Source organism: Ostrinia nubilalis, chromosome 6 (assembly GCF_963855985.1).
Source record: "Ostrinia nubilalis chromosome 6, ilOstNubi1.1, whole genome shotgun sequence".
Lineage (NCBI taxonomy): Eukaryota > Metazoa > Arthropoda > Insecta > Lepidoptera > Crambidae > Ostrinia > Ostrinia nubilalis.
The window spans coordinates 13,751,986-13,769,137 of record NC_087093.1 but is presented as its reverse complement, the minus strand read 5'-3'; the positions used below and the strand labels follow the sequence as shown (position 1 = coordinate 13,769,137).

Below are 17,152 nucleotides of genomic sequence, written 5' to 3'. Positions count from 1 at the left end.
GCAGTGGAGACTAATTAATTAATTATCTGATGATACTGATAACATGTTTTGGATTTTGTCGTCCGTTTTTTGGATGCTAGGTAACTACTTAGGCAGTCTTACCCTGTGAAACAAAGGCGGTCTGGCCCCGTGAAACAGAACAAAAACTTGTAGTTTGCGTATCTAATGCAGGCGCGGATCCAGTCCTCAAAAAAGGTTGTGGGCACAGCCACCAAAAATTAGCAAAGTGAGAGTTGGATCACTACATGCCCGGACATACATACATGCCTATCGATCTTATCAATAGATCATAATTAAAACAAGCAAATTAGGGTTGTGGGCATGCCCACAGTGCCCACAACGGTGGATCCGCGCCTGATCTAATGCCCGTTTTCACCATCAATCCCTAATTTTTAAGTGACCCCTATAAAAACAAAATTCATTTAAAAATTTGGGATTGATAGTGAAAACAGGCATAAGTACCTACCCTGTGGTTTGTGGTCATAATAAAAATTATTTTTTTTACAGCTAACCCTCTGGATCCAGCTACTCCATCACTTGATATCAGCAGGGCTGCTGGGAAGCATATTCTTCCTGGTGGGAAACGACGCTAGCGCCCCCATCGTCAACTTCAAGTTCTGCCTGAGCTGCTTAGTGTTTTTTATGTACACGTACATCATGATTCCAGTCTTATTGTGTAAGTATTTGGATATGGAAAGAACAAAGGACTTCCAGGAACACGAATAAGATAGGTACGTCTTAAGTAACGCTAGCGCTAGATAGCACACCAAATCGAATAGGTATACATGGTACCTAGAACCGAGAGGTATTTTGAATCTTTTTATATAGAATCGTTCAGGAATCGCACGAAAGATCCCTTAAATATACCGAATAGGTAATAGTCATAGTCATAAATCTTACCATACCAGACCATTATCTTATGATCGTATTTAGTTTAAAAGATTAAGTTCTAATCGCCACGGATAGTCAAAGTGAATAGCCCAATTTCAATCTTCAATCAAAATTTGACATCATTTTGCACACTTTTCGCTAATCTTTTGGTTGAATAACGTAATTTTTATCTATTGATTAAATAATTATTTTATCTAATCATTATCTCTGCCGGTAAATGACTTGCTTTAAAAATGATATTCATGCATTGTATGAGCCGGTAATATTTCAATATTTGACTATTTTATCATAACGATAAGATGATAACGTTTTATTATAGATACGAGTACCCTAGTTATCTATTAATCAACAATTAAGTAGGTATGATACCTACCTAACTCTACAATCCCAATTCAAGAGATTTCACACTGTAGAGAAGACACACAGGTCTTGGGTGTTTGCTGATCCATCACACACTTAAACTATGATCTATGAAAAAACTAACGTAATTAGGTACCTAGACCGGCTTTTACCCGTGGTCCCCCCAACATGTCCCCCTGGTGGGTCCACGGGTAATTTTTTTTACCCGTTGTCCCACCGTTCTGAGCAGTGTTTGCCAGTGGGTCTACGGGTAATTTATTTTACCCGTTGTCCCACCGTTCTGAACAGTGTTTGCCAGTGGGTCTACGGGTAATTTATTTTAACCTTGGTCCCACCGCACTAAGTGGCAAACATACACTAGAAAGATTATTTGAGAAACTGTATATTTATTGTTTTAGTTCCTACTGAAGTTCGACTGCTTCGTCGAGAATACTTCAACCGCTGGTACAGCCTCAAAGCCTACTATGCTGCGCTCACCTTCTCATCTCTACCAGTTATGGTAAGAATTGGTGTTCAGTCGTAGGGTTGCTACACACATACATAAATGTCGCTGCAACGTAACGCTTCCGTCGACAGTTTTTCATAGATTTGTATGTAAGCTGCAAGCAAACTTGTTTGGTGTACCTACAAACGTAAAATGACGAATACGCGCCTATAAAGCAACACTACGTGGACATTAGCCATTTTGTCGCCCGATTAATGCCGACCCGCTTAAGTGTGTAGCAGCCCTTAGGCCCGGTTTCCACCAAGGCAAAGTGGAGCAGAAAAATGTTTTGAATAACCAATCAGACTTCATTCAGATTGAATAATATTGACAGAATTAAATCTGATTGGTTATTCAAAACATTTCTCCGCTCCGCCTTGGTGGAATCCGGGCCTTACATTACAAATCAGCTTACAGGCGCTACTATCTTAATATTTATCAAGATAAATAATTGAATTATGGAAAGGAATTGCATACCACGAAAGTAATGCAATAGTCCTTGCAGAAGTTGACTTCCGCGAGCTCTTTACTACTGTGTAAATAGCTGTGGCAAGCCAACTTCTGCAAGATTTACAGTGGTGACAGCTTGCGGAAGTCAACTTCTGCGTACCATATTGGTATTGCTAGTCTAAACCTCGCTTAGCACTGGATTTCTTTAGTAAAACTTGTTATTCATCCCCAGGCGTCCTTGGGTTTCCTTTTCCTCGGCATCTGCTATTTTATGTCCGGGCAACTAATGGAGTGGGATCGGTTCATTCTATTCTCCATCAGTGGACTCCTAACGGCCATCTGCTCCGAAGGCTTGGGCCTTCTAGTTGGTTCAGCTTTCAGTGTCACTGTAAGTACCCTTCTGTAAGCTCTCTTCAAAGTATCAATATTATTTATATTATTATTTCTTTATACTGTGGTAATACCAATTAAAGGTCAGCACACTTATCGACCCAGAGAGATTATCAACACCGTATCGCCTTTCGAGGCGCGGGCGAGCGAGGTGTTTACGTTATGGTGCGGATAAGTGTGCGTTGCAGTATGAAGTTTCATACAAAGAATACTGACCGCCTGTCGAGTTGATACGGTTACGACCGTTTCCGGGTTGATTAGTGTGCTTCGTCCTTTACTAAGGAGGTAAATAAGTGACTTTGGCAGTCCAGTGTCCCATTGTTTTACTATTATGTCACGTTTGTGGTTTTAAGTAGTAGAGGAAGTTCGTAGTAGCCATTTAATTTTATGAATGTCTCAATTTCAGAATGGCTCCATCGTAGGCCCGGCTATAGCGGCTCCGCTCCTCGCGCTATGCTGCTACGGGATGGGCTTCGGGCCCACCATAGAAACCAGCATGAGGACCCTAATGTCCGCTTCATACCTCCGCTACGGACTCTCCGGCTTTTCCTTATCTCTCTACCAAAACCGACAAGCCATGGAGTGCCACGAAGACTTCTGTTTGTACGCCGACCCAAACTTGATACTCCGAGATGTCGGCATGGCCAACGACAACTACATAATTCAAGTTGTCGCTTTACTAGCGTTTACTGCACTACATAGATTGCTCGCATACTTCGCGCTGCGGTACCGCCTAACGGCCGAATTTTCGAACAAATTCATGGCCTATGTAAGCAAGTTTTTGAAACATAGATGATAAAGACTTTTGTAGGTATAATAATGTTACATAAATATCCGTAAATCTTCTAATAAAAAGGAAAAACACAGATTATGTTAACGAAGGGATGTCAACTGCTAAAAAAATGTAAAATATTTTTTAAGTAAGCCTACTAATTAATGATGAACATTATGAAAAACTATCATTAAAGCTCTTTATTACCAAAATTTCGCATTGCAAGTTCTCGTTTGTCAATTATGTTATGGGAAAAGTCTCAATCCAAAAACTACTTTGGACGCTTGCTTTGTTTTAAAAACATGACCGTTAAAATATGATTTTAAATCTGAAGAGATTAAGTACCTACACTTAAGAGCTGTTGACATAGAAGAAATACCGTCAGTCTGTGATAAATAACTTAGAATTAAGCGCAGTTGGTTTGTGATAGTTATTCATTATAAAACTTCATGAAAGTTTTTTATGTACGAGTATAAGTAAGTAATTGTCCCATCTTTATAAATGTCGTGTTAGTTGAATGTGATCCGTCAAATAACTACAAAGTACTTAAAACTTTAAACAGTATCACAGTAGGTTATACATTTATATCATTTTCCTACATCAGACAGAGATTACAGAGTTAAGTATGTCCATTATCAAAGAAGTACCTATTCAGGAGTTTCATTTTTAAAATACCCACAAAAGGCAAAAAACATCCCCTTACAGCATGCATGTAGGTATGTAATTGTATACTTAATGGCCAGTATAGTAGCTATATTAATGAATAAACAAGGTGCCCGAAGTAAAATCTTGCCAGATCTTTTTTTTATACTTTACGATTAATTAATAATATTATATTAGAGGCGTAGGGGTAAAGTTATACATAATAAGTATGTATGAATAAACTAAAATTACCAAAACTTGAATTTTCGTTTTTGATTTATTATCTCTACCCTTCTTCTATCACCATGTATTGTGATTTGTGATGTATATCTGTATAAGTAGGTATACTTACTTATTTGATTCACTGATCTGAGGCATGCCCTGTACCGTGTGCCCTGGTTGGAATAGCGATGTGTGTTTAGATATAGGAAGGAGGAATCCCAAAGCACCCTTCCTCCCTTCCTTCTTTACTCCTACACAAGAAAAAAATAGATAGATGCAGCTCATAATAATAATATGGCTCATTGAACTGATTCCAAAAAGAATTTCAACGATTGAATAACAATATGTCCAAGAAAATTGCTGACGACATTACATAAGGCATCAGCCGCAACTTCAAATCGATATAATATCGGTATCGAACCTGCGACCTCTGACATAACAGTGCAGTATGCGAACTAATTACACCAAGTAAGTATTTTAACACACTAGTGGAAAAGAGTGAAAAAATTCGAGCCAATTACGCGCCAAAATTTTTTGCGCGGAATCTAGACTATGATGCACTAGTCTTTAGTGTCGGCTGTTTGGTGCAGTGGTTAACGGACTACTATGCCGAGAGGTCCCGGGTTCGATTCCCGGCCGGACAGAAACTGAAATGATGAATATGTACCTTTATTACGTATGTATTTAAAAAGTATGCAGTTATATCCGTCAAGCTAATACCCATAACACAAGATTTAAGTTGCTTACTTCGGGGCTAGTTGGCGATTTATTATTTACTAGTTAAGACTAAGTAATTATAAACGAAGAGATACAAACAGCATCTTTCACAGACATTACGTAAGTTATCAGTAGGCAAGCTAGATAAGAGTAATCGGTCACATACGTTGGACATGATACTGATATGGAACGTGATCAAATGATCTGATTATAAAGCAGTAATTAATAAATGATTTCCAACCGTTTAAAGCTGAAATTTTTCCTTTATTACATAACAAAAATATATAATTTATTAATTATTACAAATTAGTAAACGCTGGTTTTCATATGTAAATAATAATAACAATAAAAGTTGTTCAACAACTGAGATAAATGTGATCTTTTAACCTACGTGCAAGAATGTTTTTTGATTGGTCTATACATAAACATAAAAACAAGTTATTGCTGTTTCAAGCTGCAGTTTAAACCCTAGGTGTATTTACCATTATCTAATATTATTATTACAATATTCTTATAGACTACACAGTCAATCCTTGCAGACGTCCAGAGCGTCTTGTTTCTCCTCAGCTAACTCCTTGCCCGTTGCGTCAAGCATTTGACGAGCAAAGTCTGTAATAGTGAGTCCCTCAACGATCTTCCACTTGCCATTGCTTACTGTGACTGGGAATGAGAATACGACGTCTTTAGGTGTGCCGTAGGATCCGTCAGATACGACTCCCATGCTCACCCAGCGGTCTCCGGTTCCCAAGAACCAATCCCTCATATGGTCTGAGGCAGCCTTAGCGGCCGATAAGGCAGATGACATCTTTCTCGCGGCGATCACAGCAGCGCCGCGCTTCTGTACAGTGCTTACAAAAGTAGTCTTCAAGAATTCCTCATCATTGATGGCAGCTGGCACTGATTTCTGAACTCCTCCAATCACAGCAACAGCATTAGAGGCATCAGGGAACTGTGTGGATGAGTGGTTTCCCCAAATGATGACATTCTTAACATCACGCACTGGGATTCCCAATTTGGCAGCTAGTTGAGACTGAGCACGGTTCTGGTCGAGACGGGTCATGGCTGTGAAGTTCTCTTTAGGAATAGATGGGGCGTATTTGGAGCAGATCAGGGCATTTGTGTTAGCGGGGTTACCGACTACAAGGACTTTTACGTCTTTACGGGCAACTTTGTCGAGGGCCTGTCCTTGCTCCTTGAAAATGCGGACATTGGCAGAGAGCAAGTCTTTTCTCTCCATGCCCTCCCTTCTGGGCATGGCGCCGACAAGGAAGGCAGCAGCGACTCCCTTGAAGGCTTCCTCGGGGTTTGCAGTGGGGAGAACACCGGCGAGCAGTGGCAGTGCACAGTCAGCCAACTCCATCACAACACCCTCTAACACTCCCATCATGGGCGCAATATCTAGCAAGTGGAGGTACACAGTCTGTTCTGGGCCAAATACGGCCCCAGAAGCAATCTGGTACAGCAGGGAGTAGGCGATCTGGCCTGCTGCTCCGGTGACGACTACTCTGATAGGTTCGGCCTGAAAATTTGAAACAAACTTTTTAGTTTAAATATAAATTATAGATAGGTATAGAATAAATTAACTATTCTACCTACAATATTAATAAAAAAGGAATCTAGTTACCATAGTAACAGGTTTATTAGTTACAACTATTCTTGAAACTGGAGTGCTATCTGAACTTGATGTGCCGCAACAAAAACATGACATTTTAACTGAACTGAGCCGATTTTATGAATGCATACTCAATATGAATCAAGCCAAGCAAAGAATGATAAACGCTTATCTGTATGATAAAAAATTAACCAATAATTAAATTCTGATGGGTCATTAGGAAAGGTGGTAAAAACAAATGATACATGGCTCGGAACATATTAAACAAATGAAATTAGTGATTCAAATTCTCTAAATTATAAAAATAAAGTAATAACTGAAATATTTGCAAAGTGGCAAAGGTCAATTCAATGTCAATGATTGCCGCAAAATAATGCAAAAATGTACTTACCATTTTGTAGTTTAGAATACGAGTGGCGAACACAAGTTTTAAATAATTATGAATAAATTAAATCTAACAATCAAATACGTTTTCAAACTGTAAATAGTAAGTTTTAATGATTATTTCTTCAGAAAATGACCCTGCTGTTATGACTGATAGTCGGCTGCCAAGTTTTTTATTTGTCACAGGCAGGATTTGAGGTTATGTAATCTATCTGAACGATTCTTCAAGAAGTTGAGCGAAGGATAAAAAGAGATACAGAATTCACATTCTCGCATGTTAGACAGAGATAGACAAAAAGTCTGCAATTCTTTCATAATGTTTTTTTTAGTTAATAATTATTAATTTTATAATATTCAGTGTAATAATTATTATTTAAATATGCAAATAACATTCTGTAATAAATTGTGAGTTTTCAATTATGTTCTATGATGTTTTTTTATTTATATCATAGCAGTGGTATTGTAGCAGTTGGATAAGCTTGTACTATAATTTTATTTGTCGTAAAAACACTACAAACTTCTAGGATTTGGAGGTTGACTGAGACAACTGAGGTCGACGAATCAAATGAAATAAAACCAAGCAAACTAATTAAGGTGCCAAATAAATGTAGGTCAATTCAGAATAACTATGTTTTAATTGTTGCAAGTTTTAAAGCAGTATAATAATTATGTATTGGAAAATTAATTAATAAACTTCACTTCATTTTATGTAAAAGTTTCGCGGAACTTATTAAATAAAATCGTTAAAATTATTAAAATTCTACTTTGTTTTTTATAAAGAGGCATAACGTTTCACGCTTTCTTTGTTTATGACGTCCGCTCAGTAAAAAAAAATTAGTTGTCTGCAGAAGTGACATAACACATAACCTCAAAGTTCTTTTTACTAATTTCCATTCCTTGGAAATAATGGTGTGTGTGTGAAAACAGTGAACTAGTGAAAGAATTGATAATTGTTGCGATATTTCTATGCATTAATTAGCGTGCGGGCAAGATGTCGCTACTCAGATCAACAAAGTTTGTGCGCTATTTCACTGGTGCGGCAAGAACGCTGATATTGAACACCGCTAAGACCACAGAAGTTTCCACACTAATAAATCCCAAAGCTCTATCTTCTGCCAATAAGTAAGTAAATGAAACATGTAGGTATTCTGATATAACCATTCAAGCAACTTACCATAAATGTAAGAAAAATTAACAGCTTAATAATACCAGTTCAAATAGGTACATGCTCTTTTTCGGTACTTGTAGTAAATTATTTCAAGAACATGTATAGCATGCATCTAGTTAAAGGTTTAATTCAATAGTATTTATGAGTTTTTTATAACACACATTTTATTTAAATTTCTAGTGTGCTTATGCGAGATTATGCTACAAAGAAATCTGAGAACCTGGAACCATTGCTACAAAGACTCGACTCTGAGGTTAGACGGTTCGGACGGATCACCAAACGGGACATAGATGAGGTCTTCGACGAACTAAAAGGCAAAAACAACATAACTAGCTCACAGTCATTACTTGTAATAAGATGTTGTGGTAAGTAGTATTTAAGATAGTTTAGCTAATAAAATGCTAGATTTAATGATCCATTGTCAAAATCTGCACATTTAAGAATTTCAGGATATTCAATGAATGAAAAAAGAACAATAAATATTATTTCTCCTAAATCACTGAGTCATAGACCTTTTTGTCTCTTATGATTTTTGTATCTGCGATAAACTGTAAATGAAACCTGTTTTGAGACAAATAAATACCTACTTTCTATTCTATTCTAAACTAAAATTAAAAAATACCTCTTGATTTAAGAGATGAATTGTATTAACCGATCGATGCTGATATTCCAAACAACATTGTGAAAATTATTGTGTCTCATACTGATCAGTGCTCATGGCATAGGAGAGGTTAAGAATGTGTTGGATAGATAAGATAATCAGCACAGTACAAAGAGATTAACTTAGGATTGCTGAATACAGATCTATACAATATCAAGTGATCAGGACCACAACTAAAATATTTTTGTGACAATAAAATATTAATAATTTACAAACAATGTATTTTTATAGGTATAGCTAATAACTAAGGCTGAGTTGCACCATCTTACTTAACTTTGACATACGTCAAAAATCTGTCAACCTCCATACAAAAAGCACCGGTTATTGTCATTGTTACGGTTAAAATAAGGAGGTGCAACTCAGCCTAAGTGTTATTAGTTACTCAACAAGTTAATGGAATTATTGAATAATTATTATACAATTCAATACTTGAATAATTAATACTTGAAAAATTAATATAAATATTAATTTGTTTATTTCAAGGGGAGCTAGTGCCCGAAGAGTTGCCAGAACAGAGAACATTGCTGGTACAAAAAATATGGAACATTCTCACAGAAAGAGGCATTCCAATGGACATTTCACACTACAATGCTCTACTCCGAGTGTACATTGAAAATGAGCATCTATTCTCACCAGCCCAGTTTTTGGAGGAGCTTGAGAGCAAAGGCATTCAACCTAACAGGTAGAAAAAATAGTGTACTTTCAGGCTGCACTAACTGTTAAATGTGTACAATCCAAAATACTTAAGACTGTTTAAAAAATTGCTGTCCATTTTGTATGACTTATGATCATAATCCATATTAGGCCCAGAACAGACGGTGAAACGCAACTACAATGAAACTGTAACTTTCTGATGATTCTTATGAATGAAACTAAAACTTTCAAACTGGTCGCGTCATGTGTGGTCTCTCAACGGACGCTATGGCAGAAACTTAGATGCAACTCAAAAGTAACTAGCAGTTGCAGTTTCGGTGCAGTTGCGTTTCACCGTCTGTTCTGGGCCTTACTATTTAACTGAAGCATAACAATTTAAGTCTATTAACTCCAGGGTGACTTTATAAATAGGACTTTATAACAGAAGAGCTCAACTCAATTTATGAAATTGTGTAAAAGTCTTAGGTCTAACTTGTCCTATAAAATTAATGTAATTGAATGACTTCAACTTGCAAACCATGTTTTCAGAGTAACTTATCAAAGACTTATGTGGCGATATTGCCAACAAGGTGACGTAGAAGGTGCCACTAAAGTCCTAGAAAAGATGAGAGAACTAAACTTCCCTGTGTCAGAGCCTGTCCTAAATGCTTTAGTCATGGGTCATGCCTTCCACGGAGACACGGATGGTGCCAAAGCGGTGCTGGAAACAATGGCTGGAGCTGGTCTCGAACCAACAAACCACACGTACACACTACTAGCTTGTGGGTATGCTAAACAAGGCGATATTAACAATGTGAAAAAAGTAATCGACACAGCAAATAACAAAGAAGTTTTTATAACTGATAAGGTAAGGTTATTTTTAATTGAAAATATTTCTGTGAACTTTGGTGCAATCAGATTGAAATTGATACTAAAGATTGTTATATTTTTGTAACCCTTGTATCACAAGAATTAACTCAGTTGTGTCACTTTTCAGGATGTTTTGGACATCATAGAACAACTCACCCTTGGAGGACACGGCGACAAAATCAATCAATTATTTGGCTACCTAAAAAAGAATGTTGGCTACAATCAAGAAGTTTGCAACCTAGTTTTGAAATTACTCAACAAGGGGCACATTGAAACAGCAAAGGCAATTATGAAAACTATGCCTAAGTCTACCACCGTCGATGACACAATGTTCAAAGGGGCCTTCTTTGTCAAACAGCTCATCAGAATAAACATGGATTCTGAGAAACTCATCAAAGTCTGTAAAGAACTACAAGAGGAAGAATTAGTGCCCAGTGCTTTGTACATTGCCACAGAAATGTCGTTGCAGTTGGGCAAGACAGAATTGGCACAAAAGCTATTTAAGGAAATTCAAAATGAGGGCATGGAAATACGCCAGCATTACTACTGGCCTCTTTTAGTCCAGAAAGGTAAGGAAAACGACGAGGAAGGTCTCCTCCAAATCGTTCGCACCATGTCAGCCGAAGGACTTACCCCTACTGGAGAAACTCTCAGAGACTATGTCATACCTTACTTGATAAATAATAACTCCCCTCAAAATATAATACTGAAGCTGCAAATAGCTAACGTCCCAGTCATGGTGAGTGCTAGAAATTTGATGTTGGAGTATTTAGACGCTGGAAAAATTCAGCAAGCGTCTGAAGTTGCTCTTCAGTATAGACTCAGAGGACAATACGCAGTTTTGACCAGACCATTATTGAACGCGCTCGGCAAGACTAAAGACATCAATTCTTTCGTGTCCATCCTTCACGTAAGCAGCAGCAATCCGCAATCCAGTCAAGAAGACGACATCACAAACGAAGACAGCTCACCCGAAGAAAAGGCAAGCGTAACTGAAGTCGGCCGTCTCGTGAAATCTGGTGTGAAAGTTTTAGCCAAACCCGAATTAGCGGAGCAGCTGCTTTCTGAACTCCATGAAAAGGGTTTGCGAATCAGCACACAGTCAGCTGAAGAAATACAACAATACCTAGATAAGAACATGACGACTGGAATATCTGAGTTGCTGACGAAACTTACGTCGGCTGATCTTGAGCCAGTGATGCTTGAGAGCCCTAAACGAGCCGGGCCTCGGACGGCAGCTCAACTCGAAAAATTAATCGAACAGATCAAGAATAGAGACGGTGAAAACAACATCAATCGCCTACAGAAACAACTGTTACTTGCGTACATAAACGAGAATAATGTGTCTAAAGTTAGCAGTTATTTGGAGGAACTGAAAGCCAGTAACTTCGCGTTGAGCCCTGCATTGCTGGCTCAACTATACGAGTTTTACTGTCAGAACGATGAAATTGATAAAGCGAATGCATGCAAAGCCGATCTTGCCCTGAAAGCGCCAGAGTTCGAATTGAATAAGTACAAACTGGTCCTGATGGCGAATGCTTTGATCAGAGCTAACAGATTTGATGAGGCTATTCAGTTTTTGAACGACAACAAATCAAAGTCTGCTGACAATGAAACGGGCTTCGTACTCAATTCCAAATGCTGGCAAATGCTGAACGCCTTGGCTGAACAGAAGGAAGACACTAAGGTAAGAAAGAAGATAATATTTTCAAAAGAAGTCACCTGTAACATTAGTGATCAAAGGGGTCTGAAACTTTGTGCTTTATTTAAGCCTACATTATTTCAATTTGCTCCTCACACTGTGATATTAAGACTGAGTCAAACTATTATTTTATCAATACCAAATAAAGAATTCATTCGTTTCAGTCGAATGACATCCACTGCTGACGAAAGGCCTCCCCAAACATTTCCACAAAGACCGGTTTTGCGCCAGCAGTATTCAAGCACCTCTCGTTACCTTCACCAGATCGTCGGTCCACCTAGTGGGAGGCCTGCCTACACTACGCATTCCGGCTCGTGGTCGCCACTCCAGAACTTTTCTGCCTTTCATAGCGGCCACAGCTCTGCGAGCTATATGCCTCGCCCGCTGCCACTTGGTTTTAGCGATTCTGCGGAAAGAATTACTGTGACCTCAACTAAATACAACTTTTCTTTACAGGTACTGGAACTAACCAAAGCATTGATCGAGAACAACTACATCGAACCTTCAAATGTGATTCTGGGGCCTACCATAAAGGCCTTCCTACTGAAGGGTGATGTGGAAAGTGCGTTGAAGCAATTCGAAAACATCTGCAAACAGTACCGGTGCACACCGTGGAAAGGTGAACTTATGAAGGCGCTGATTATGAAGGAAGATGCGACCAAATTGCAGTGGCTCGCTGATCTTAGCACACAGGTAACATAACGGAAATATTATTTTGATACCTTTTAAGACATGTGAATAGGTAGTTTTTATAGAGTATTTATTTGTGGTGACCATTCGCTACCCACTACCATCTTAACTTATCCCACGCCATAGATTTCGGAGTGATCCGCTTCCGCTTATGAAATTGGGCCAGCTCCGATCTGAACGAACAAACGTTCGACGCATGCGCGCTACCGTTGCGATACGCTTGCTTGCGCACCCAAGGAGGACTGCTATCTCGTTTCAATGCAGTTCTCCGCTCACTTAAGTGAGCGTTAACGCCATAGAAGATGATGTAGTATTTGACATGACACCTTTCTACGATCAATACTCAATTATTAACTTCATAATTTCTGTTGCTACAGTTCTAATTCGTAATAAAATTGTATCTTGTGTCATTTAATACAATTTTCAATGAATAATAATATTCTTTACTAGCTTTTGCCCGCGGCTTCACCCGCGTGAAATTTAGTGTCACATCGGCATAAATTATAGCCTATATATTAATCTGGGTTACAACAATAATACTGTAAAGTTTCAACAAAATCCGTTCAGTAGTTTTTGCGTGAAAGAGTAACAAACATCTAGACATTCAGACATCCAAACTCGCATTTAGAATATTAGTAGGATTCTACCGTCTTCGTCCTTATTTTATTCTTGTTGTTCTACTAAAAATAATCGTAATATTTCTTCGAAAATCGTAAGGGACTATTATATTATCGGAATCAAATTCCGAGATTCATATGGGTGGTTAAACAAGAATCCTCATTACATTTTTTTTGTTTTTTGTTTGTTTACTGTATGATTGCCCTGTTTTTCTTCTTCTTTTCCTGTACATTGCGCCCCCCTGCTGACAACAGAGGGCCCCCGCTGAAAATCAGTTTCGAGACAAGCCATGGCGCGGTCTTGATGTATGCTGAGCGGGTGCCTTTTTGTTAGAGGGGCACAAGCAGCTATCTGTACATTAATTTGTGTATCTCCTTCATTGTGTATCTATGTTTTTCCTGCTTGTATGTCTTTCTTTCAAATAAAAAAATATTCTATTCTATTCTATTTCTTTTGTTTATTCCAGATCCACGGCGAAGTGAACATCCTGCACGACTTAGTGCTAGCATTCGTGGAATGCGGCCGCCTGCGGCAAGCGCGCCGTATTCTGGAGACGCCCGGCATGCATACACGCATGCGCCGCTTGGACGACGCGTGCCAGAGATACGTTGAGGTAAGCACACAGATCGCAGAAACTAAAGCCTCAGCCTTGAGTTTAGCGGGCAGCGGCGCGGGAGCGGCGGCGGCGCGGGAGCGGGGCGGGCAACGCAGACCCGTTCTCGAAACTAGCGGGCAGCTCGCGCGGCGCTTTAGCGGCGAAGTGTTGTGTTCGGGGTTGTGTTGTCGAGATATTTGTTTTTATTCGCAAACGAAATGTCTGAACAACGGCGACAATTTTATTTCGATTCAAATTTATTCCTAACGCTCGATTTATTGTGGGCAAAAGAAGGAGTGCGCTGCCCGCTCGTTGCCCGCTCCCGCGCCGCTGTTTTCGAGAACCGGTCTATTTGATTTTACGCATAAGATCCTGCCGCTCCCGCCCCGCTGCCCGCTAAACTCTAGGCTGCGGCCTCAAGCCTTGGGCAGACCAAACGCGGGGCAGTAGCAGCGCAGTTTGAATGCAGGCCCGCGCAAGTTGTAATACAAGTAACTCTTTGAAGTGTGTCACACAAAATTTGAACGCGGGCCCGTGCTCCAACCGCGCCGCACTACAAACGAGGCGGCGCGGGTGCGGGACAGAAGCGGCGTGAACGCGGGCCCGCGCTGTTGTATTACTATGGCGGCCATATTAGCATGACACACCGGACGCAGGGCGGTAGCAGCGCGGTGAAAGCGGTTTTCGAAATATTTAAATTTTTGACAACTGCCCGCGTTGCAACTGCCTTGAAACTGCGCTGCTTTCAGTGTGCCTCAGTCGCGCTGCAACTGACCCGCACTGCTTCTGACCCGGGATTGGTCTGTGGGTTGAAGCCTTAAAGGGAGATGTGACAAAGGGGCGTGGCCGGTGTCGCAGCAATATGCCCAGAACACATTGCTCGTGTGAGCAATGATGACAGCAGCGACGTCATGTAAACAGTATACATTGCTTGCTTGCGTAGTTGTTGTTTCAGCCGAAAGACGGTCACTGTTGGACAAAGGCCTCCCCCAAGTGACCCCTATAGTAACACATAACAGGAAATTTGTTTTTATAGGGTCACTTAAAAATTAGGCATTAATGGCGAAAACGGGCATCAATCCCTTTCAATGTTATCACAATTACGAAAATAGCCCCACTTAAAGCAACTTTCAAAAGTCGTAAAGCTATTCACTTAGTAAAACAGATTATGATATATTGTTGGGAGTAAGACTATGTATTAAACACTACATGTCTACATGAGTCTACCCTTTTATTAATTTAAATGTAATATTCTTTTCAGGAAGGTAAATCGGAATATCTCGAAGGTCTGCTAGAAGCTACAAAAGAGCTCTCACACATCGATCGTTCTAACATTTTCCAACACCTGCTGGTGACTTACTGTAAGGCCGACGAGACAGACAAGGCAGTCGGCTTATGGACCATCCTGCAGGAAGAAGGCGAGATACCCAGCAACCAGTTCCTCATCCACCTCGGAAACCACCTCAAATCCAAGAACAGACAAGTCCCATTCGTGATGCCTGATGAACCAAAGACGACCAAGCCTAAGAAACAGAAAGTCCAGCAAACTCAGAATATCCCGTCAAAGAACCAGATATCAGACCGGATTGAAGCTCTAGTAAAGCAAGGCGAAGCCGTCAAAGCCATGGACGTAGCATTACAGGCGCTCCAGCGGAATTCGATGCCTAAATTACCCGTTATGAAATTCCTCCTGAAAACTTTAGCGGAGGCTGGCAACGTGGAAAAAATAGAGGAGCTGGGAGGTCTTCTGACGGAACAAACTAAGAGGAAGCTGGCTTACGATGACAAATTGACTCTAGCGGTGTTCAAACAGGGCGCAGGCGCTGACCATATAGAGGGTATGGTGGAGAAAATGCAGGCCGCCGCGACCGAAGAAGATTTAGAGGAAATCCTGAAGAAGTTCCCCAGAAGTACCGCTCTAGCGTCCATTATCAATAACGAGAATCTTGTTACTAAATGTGAGTATTTCTAAATACGTTTCACGTGAGATGTAGAAAAAAACGACTTTACCACAACTTTTTTTTTGGGCAAGGCTGATTTTGAAGGGGGCTTGTTTTATTTTGAATTTAAAAAGCTTCCTGCAATTATTTATTTATTTAAAACTTACATGCACTTATCCCAACTAATATTATAAATGCGAAAGTAACTCTGTCTGTCTGTCTGTCTGTTACGCTTTCCCGCTTAAACCTCGCAACCGATTTTGATGAAATTTGGCGAGTCCCGGGAAAGAACATAGGATAGTTTTTATCCCGGTTTTTGAAACAGGGACGCGCGCGATAAAGTTTTTCTGTGACAGACAAAATTCCACGCGGGCGAAGCCGCGGGCGGAAAGCTAGTTCTACATAAGGCGGACTTAATGCCAGTCGGCATTCTCCTCCAGTCAACCATGTTATTGTTACTTAGTCGTTTATGGTTAGTCGTCACCATACTGACACTTGTATACCATTTTTTTTACAAATAGTCTTTCTCTATTTTCAGGTCACAAAATAGCCGAGTTAGCCGCATCAAAAGGCCACTTAACGCCCATCAACATCTTATGGATGGAGTACCTTCTCGCTGGAAAGCAGAAGGAAGCCAATGAGATTTGGAACCAGTGGCTTTGCACCGCGCCCAGTCTGCTCTTCAGGAGACTGTTACAAGAGAGCCACAACAACAACGACACCAAAACGATTGAACATCTTTTAGAAATGATGAAAACAAACACTTCTCTAACAAAAGGATCCCTAGGAAACGTTTATTCCCGACTGATTAATCTCTATTTGGTTAACAACAAGGTTAATGAAGCAGAATCCGCTTTGCGTAAGGCAATTGAGGAAGGCGTTCAAGCCGAGCACTTCAACAAAAACTGCCTGGAGAGACTGAAACAAGTAATGACAGAATCCGGAAAGGAATACAACTACTTTAATTAGCTGTTGTAGGTACGCTATTTCTTATTGCATTTTATTTTTAACCACCCCATAATATCGTGAAATCAGCGGTTCCAAGTATTCATTTTACTATACTGTATGTAATTAACGAATTCATAATGTAAATTTTAGTTATTAATAAAATAAATTATTAGTTAATAGTTGTTGGTTTTAATTTAAATGATCCTTCCAGCTTCACGGCGAAGCACAAAGTTGAGTCGCCAATATTTTAACTTCTAGCTCCTGCCCGAGTCGCTTATACGGCTGGTCTATGCCTACGGCTTCGTGTAGTATTATACAATTTTAGTATTTACAAGTTTGTGTTTATCAAATGGCTATAACAGGAAGATTCGACCATGGGGTCATGTTTGGGCCTATTGCCCAG

General features: G+C 39.8%; 3 protein-coding genes across 4 annotated transcripts in view; 2 read left to right on the top strand and 1 right to left on the bottom strand.

Annotated features, from left to right (window-relative positions):
* The window catches only part of LOC135072674 (ATP-binding cassette subfamily G member 4-like), a 109,732-nt gene extending 105,480 nt beyond the window's left edge, over positions 1 to 4,252 (top strand). The window contains exons 8-11 of the mRNA XM_063966682.1: positions 508 to 676; positions 1,650 to 1,750; positions 2,418 to 2,573; positions 2,982 to 4,252. Coding sequence (XP_063822752.1) covers positions 508 to 676; positions 1,650 to 1,750; positions 2,418 to 2,573; positions 2,982 to 3,371 — 816 coding nt within the window. The 3' untranslated portion in view covers positions 3,372 to 4,252. The remainder of the gene's footprint in view (positions 1 to 507; positions 677 to 1,649; positions 1,751 to 2,417; positions 2,574 to 2,981) is intronic.
* Positions 4,253 to 5,171: 919 nt separating this feature from the next.
* LOC135072675 (malate dehydrogenase, cytoplasmic) lies at positions 5,172 to 7,111 on the bottom strand. Of its 2 annotated transcripts, none has more exons than XM_063966684.1 (2): positions 6,932 to 7,111; positions 5,172 to 6,447 (listed from the first exon to the last, which is right to left on the bottom strand). In XM_063966684.1, the coding sequence occupies exons 1-2, from the start codon at positions 6,932 to 6,934 to the stop codon at positions 5,455 to 5,457; spliced, it is 996 nt and encodes a 331-aa protein (XP_063822754.1). In that variant the 5' UTR covers positions 6,935 to 7,111; the 3' UTR covers positions 5,172 to 5,454. The 2 variants fall into 2 exon arrangements, with proteins under 2 accessions (XP_063822754.1, XP_063822753.1); XM_063966683.1 differs by lacking the exon at positions 6,932 to 7,111 and adding an exon at positions 6,553 to 6,671.
* A 647-nt stretch (positions 7,112 to 7,758) lies between these two features.
* Positions 7,759 to 16,928, top strand: LOC135072669 (leucine-rich PPR motif-containing protein, mitochondrial). Its single transcript, XM_063966678.1, has 9 exons — positions 7,759 to 8,046; positions 8,273 to 8,457; positions 9,237 to 9,435; positions 9,936 to 10,254; positions 10,384 to 11,943; positions 12,415 to 12,651; positions 13,733 to 13,879; positions 15,123 to 15,819; positions 16,340 to 16,928. The coding sequence occupies exons 1-9, from the start codon at positions 7,916 to 7,918 to the stop codon at positions 16,768 to 16,770; spliced, it is 3,906 nt and encodes a 1,301-aa protein (XP_063822748.1). The 5' UTR covers positions 7,759 to 7,915; the 3' UTR covers positions 16,771 to 16,928.
* Positions 16,929 to 17,152: the final 224 nt, after the last annotated feature.

Coding starts and splice junctions, on each gene's coding strand:
- LOC135072675 (XM_063966683.1), bottom strand. CDS start 6,636: ATGTCATGTTTTTGTTGCGGCACATCAAGTTCAGATAGCACTCCAGTT. Junction 6,448..6,552: donor CTAATAAACCTGTTACTATG/GTAACTAGATTC, acceptor TCAAATTTTCAG/GCCGAACCTATCAGAGTAGT.
- LOC135072669 (XM_063966678.1), top strand. CDS start 7,916: ATGTCGCTACTCAGATCAACAAAGTTTGTGCGCTATTTCACTGGTGCG. Junction 8,458..9,236: donor ACTTGTAATAAGATGTTGTG/GTAAGTAGTATT, acceptor GTTTATTTCAAG/GGGAGCTAGTGCCCGAAGAG. Junction 10,255..10,383: donor AAGTTTTTATAACTGATAAG/GTAAGGTTATTT, acceptor GTCACTTTTCAG/GATGTTTTGGACATCATAGA.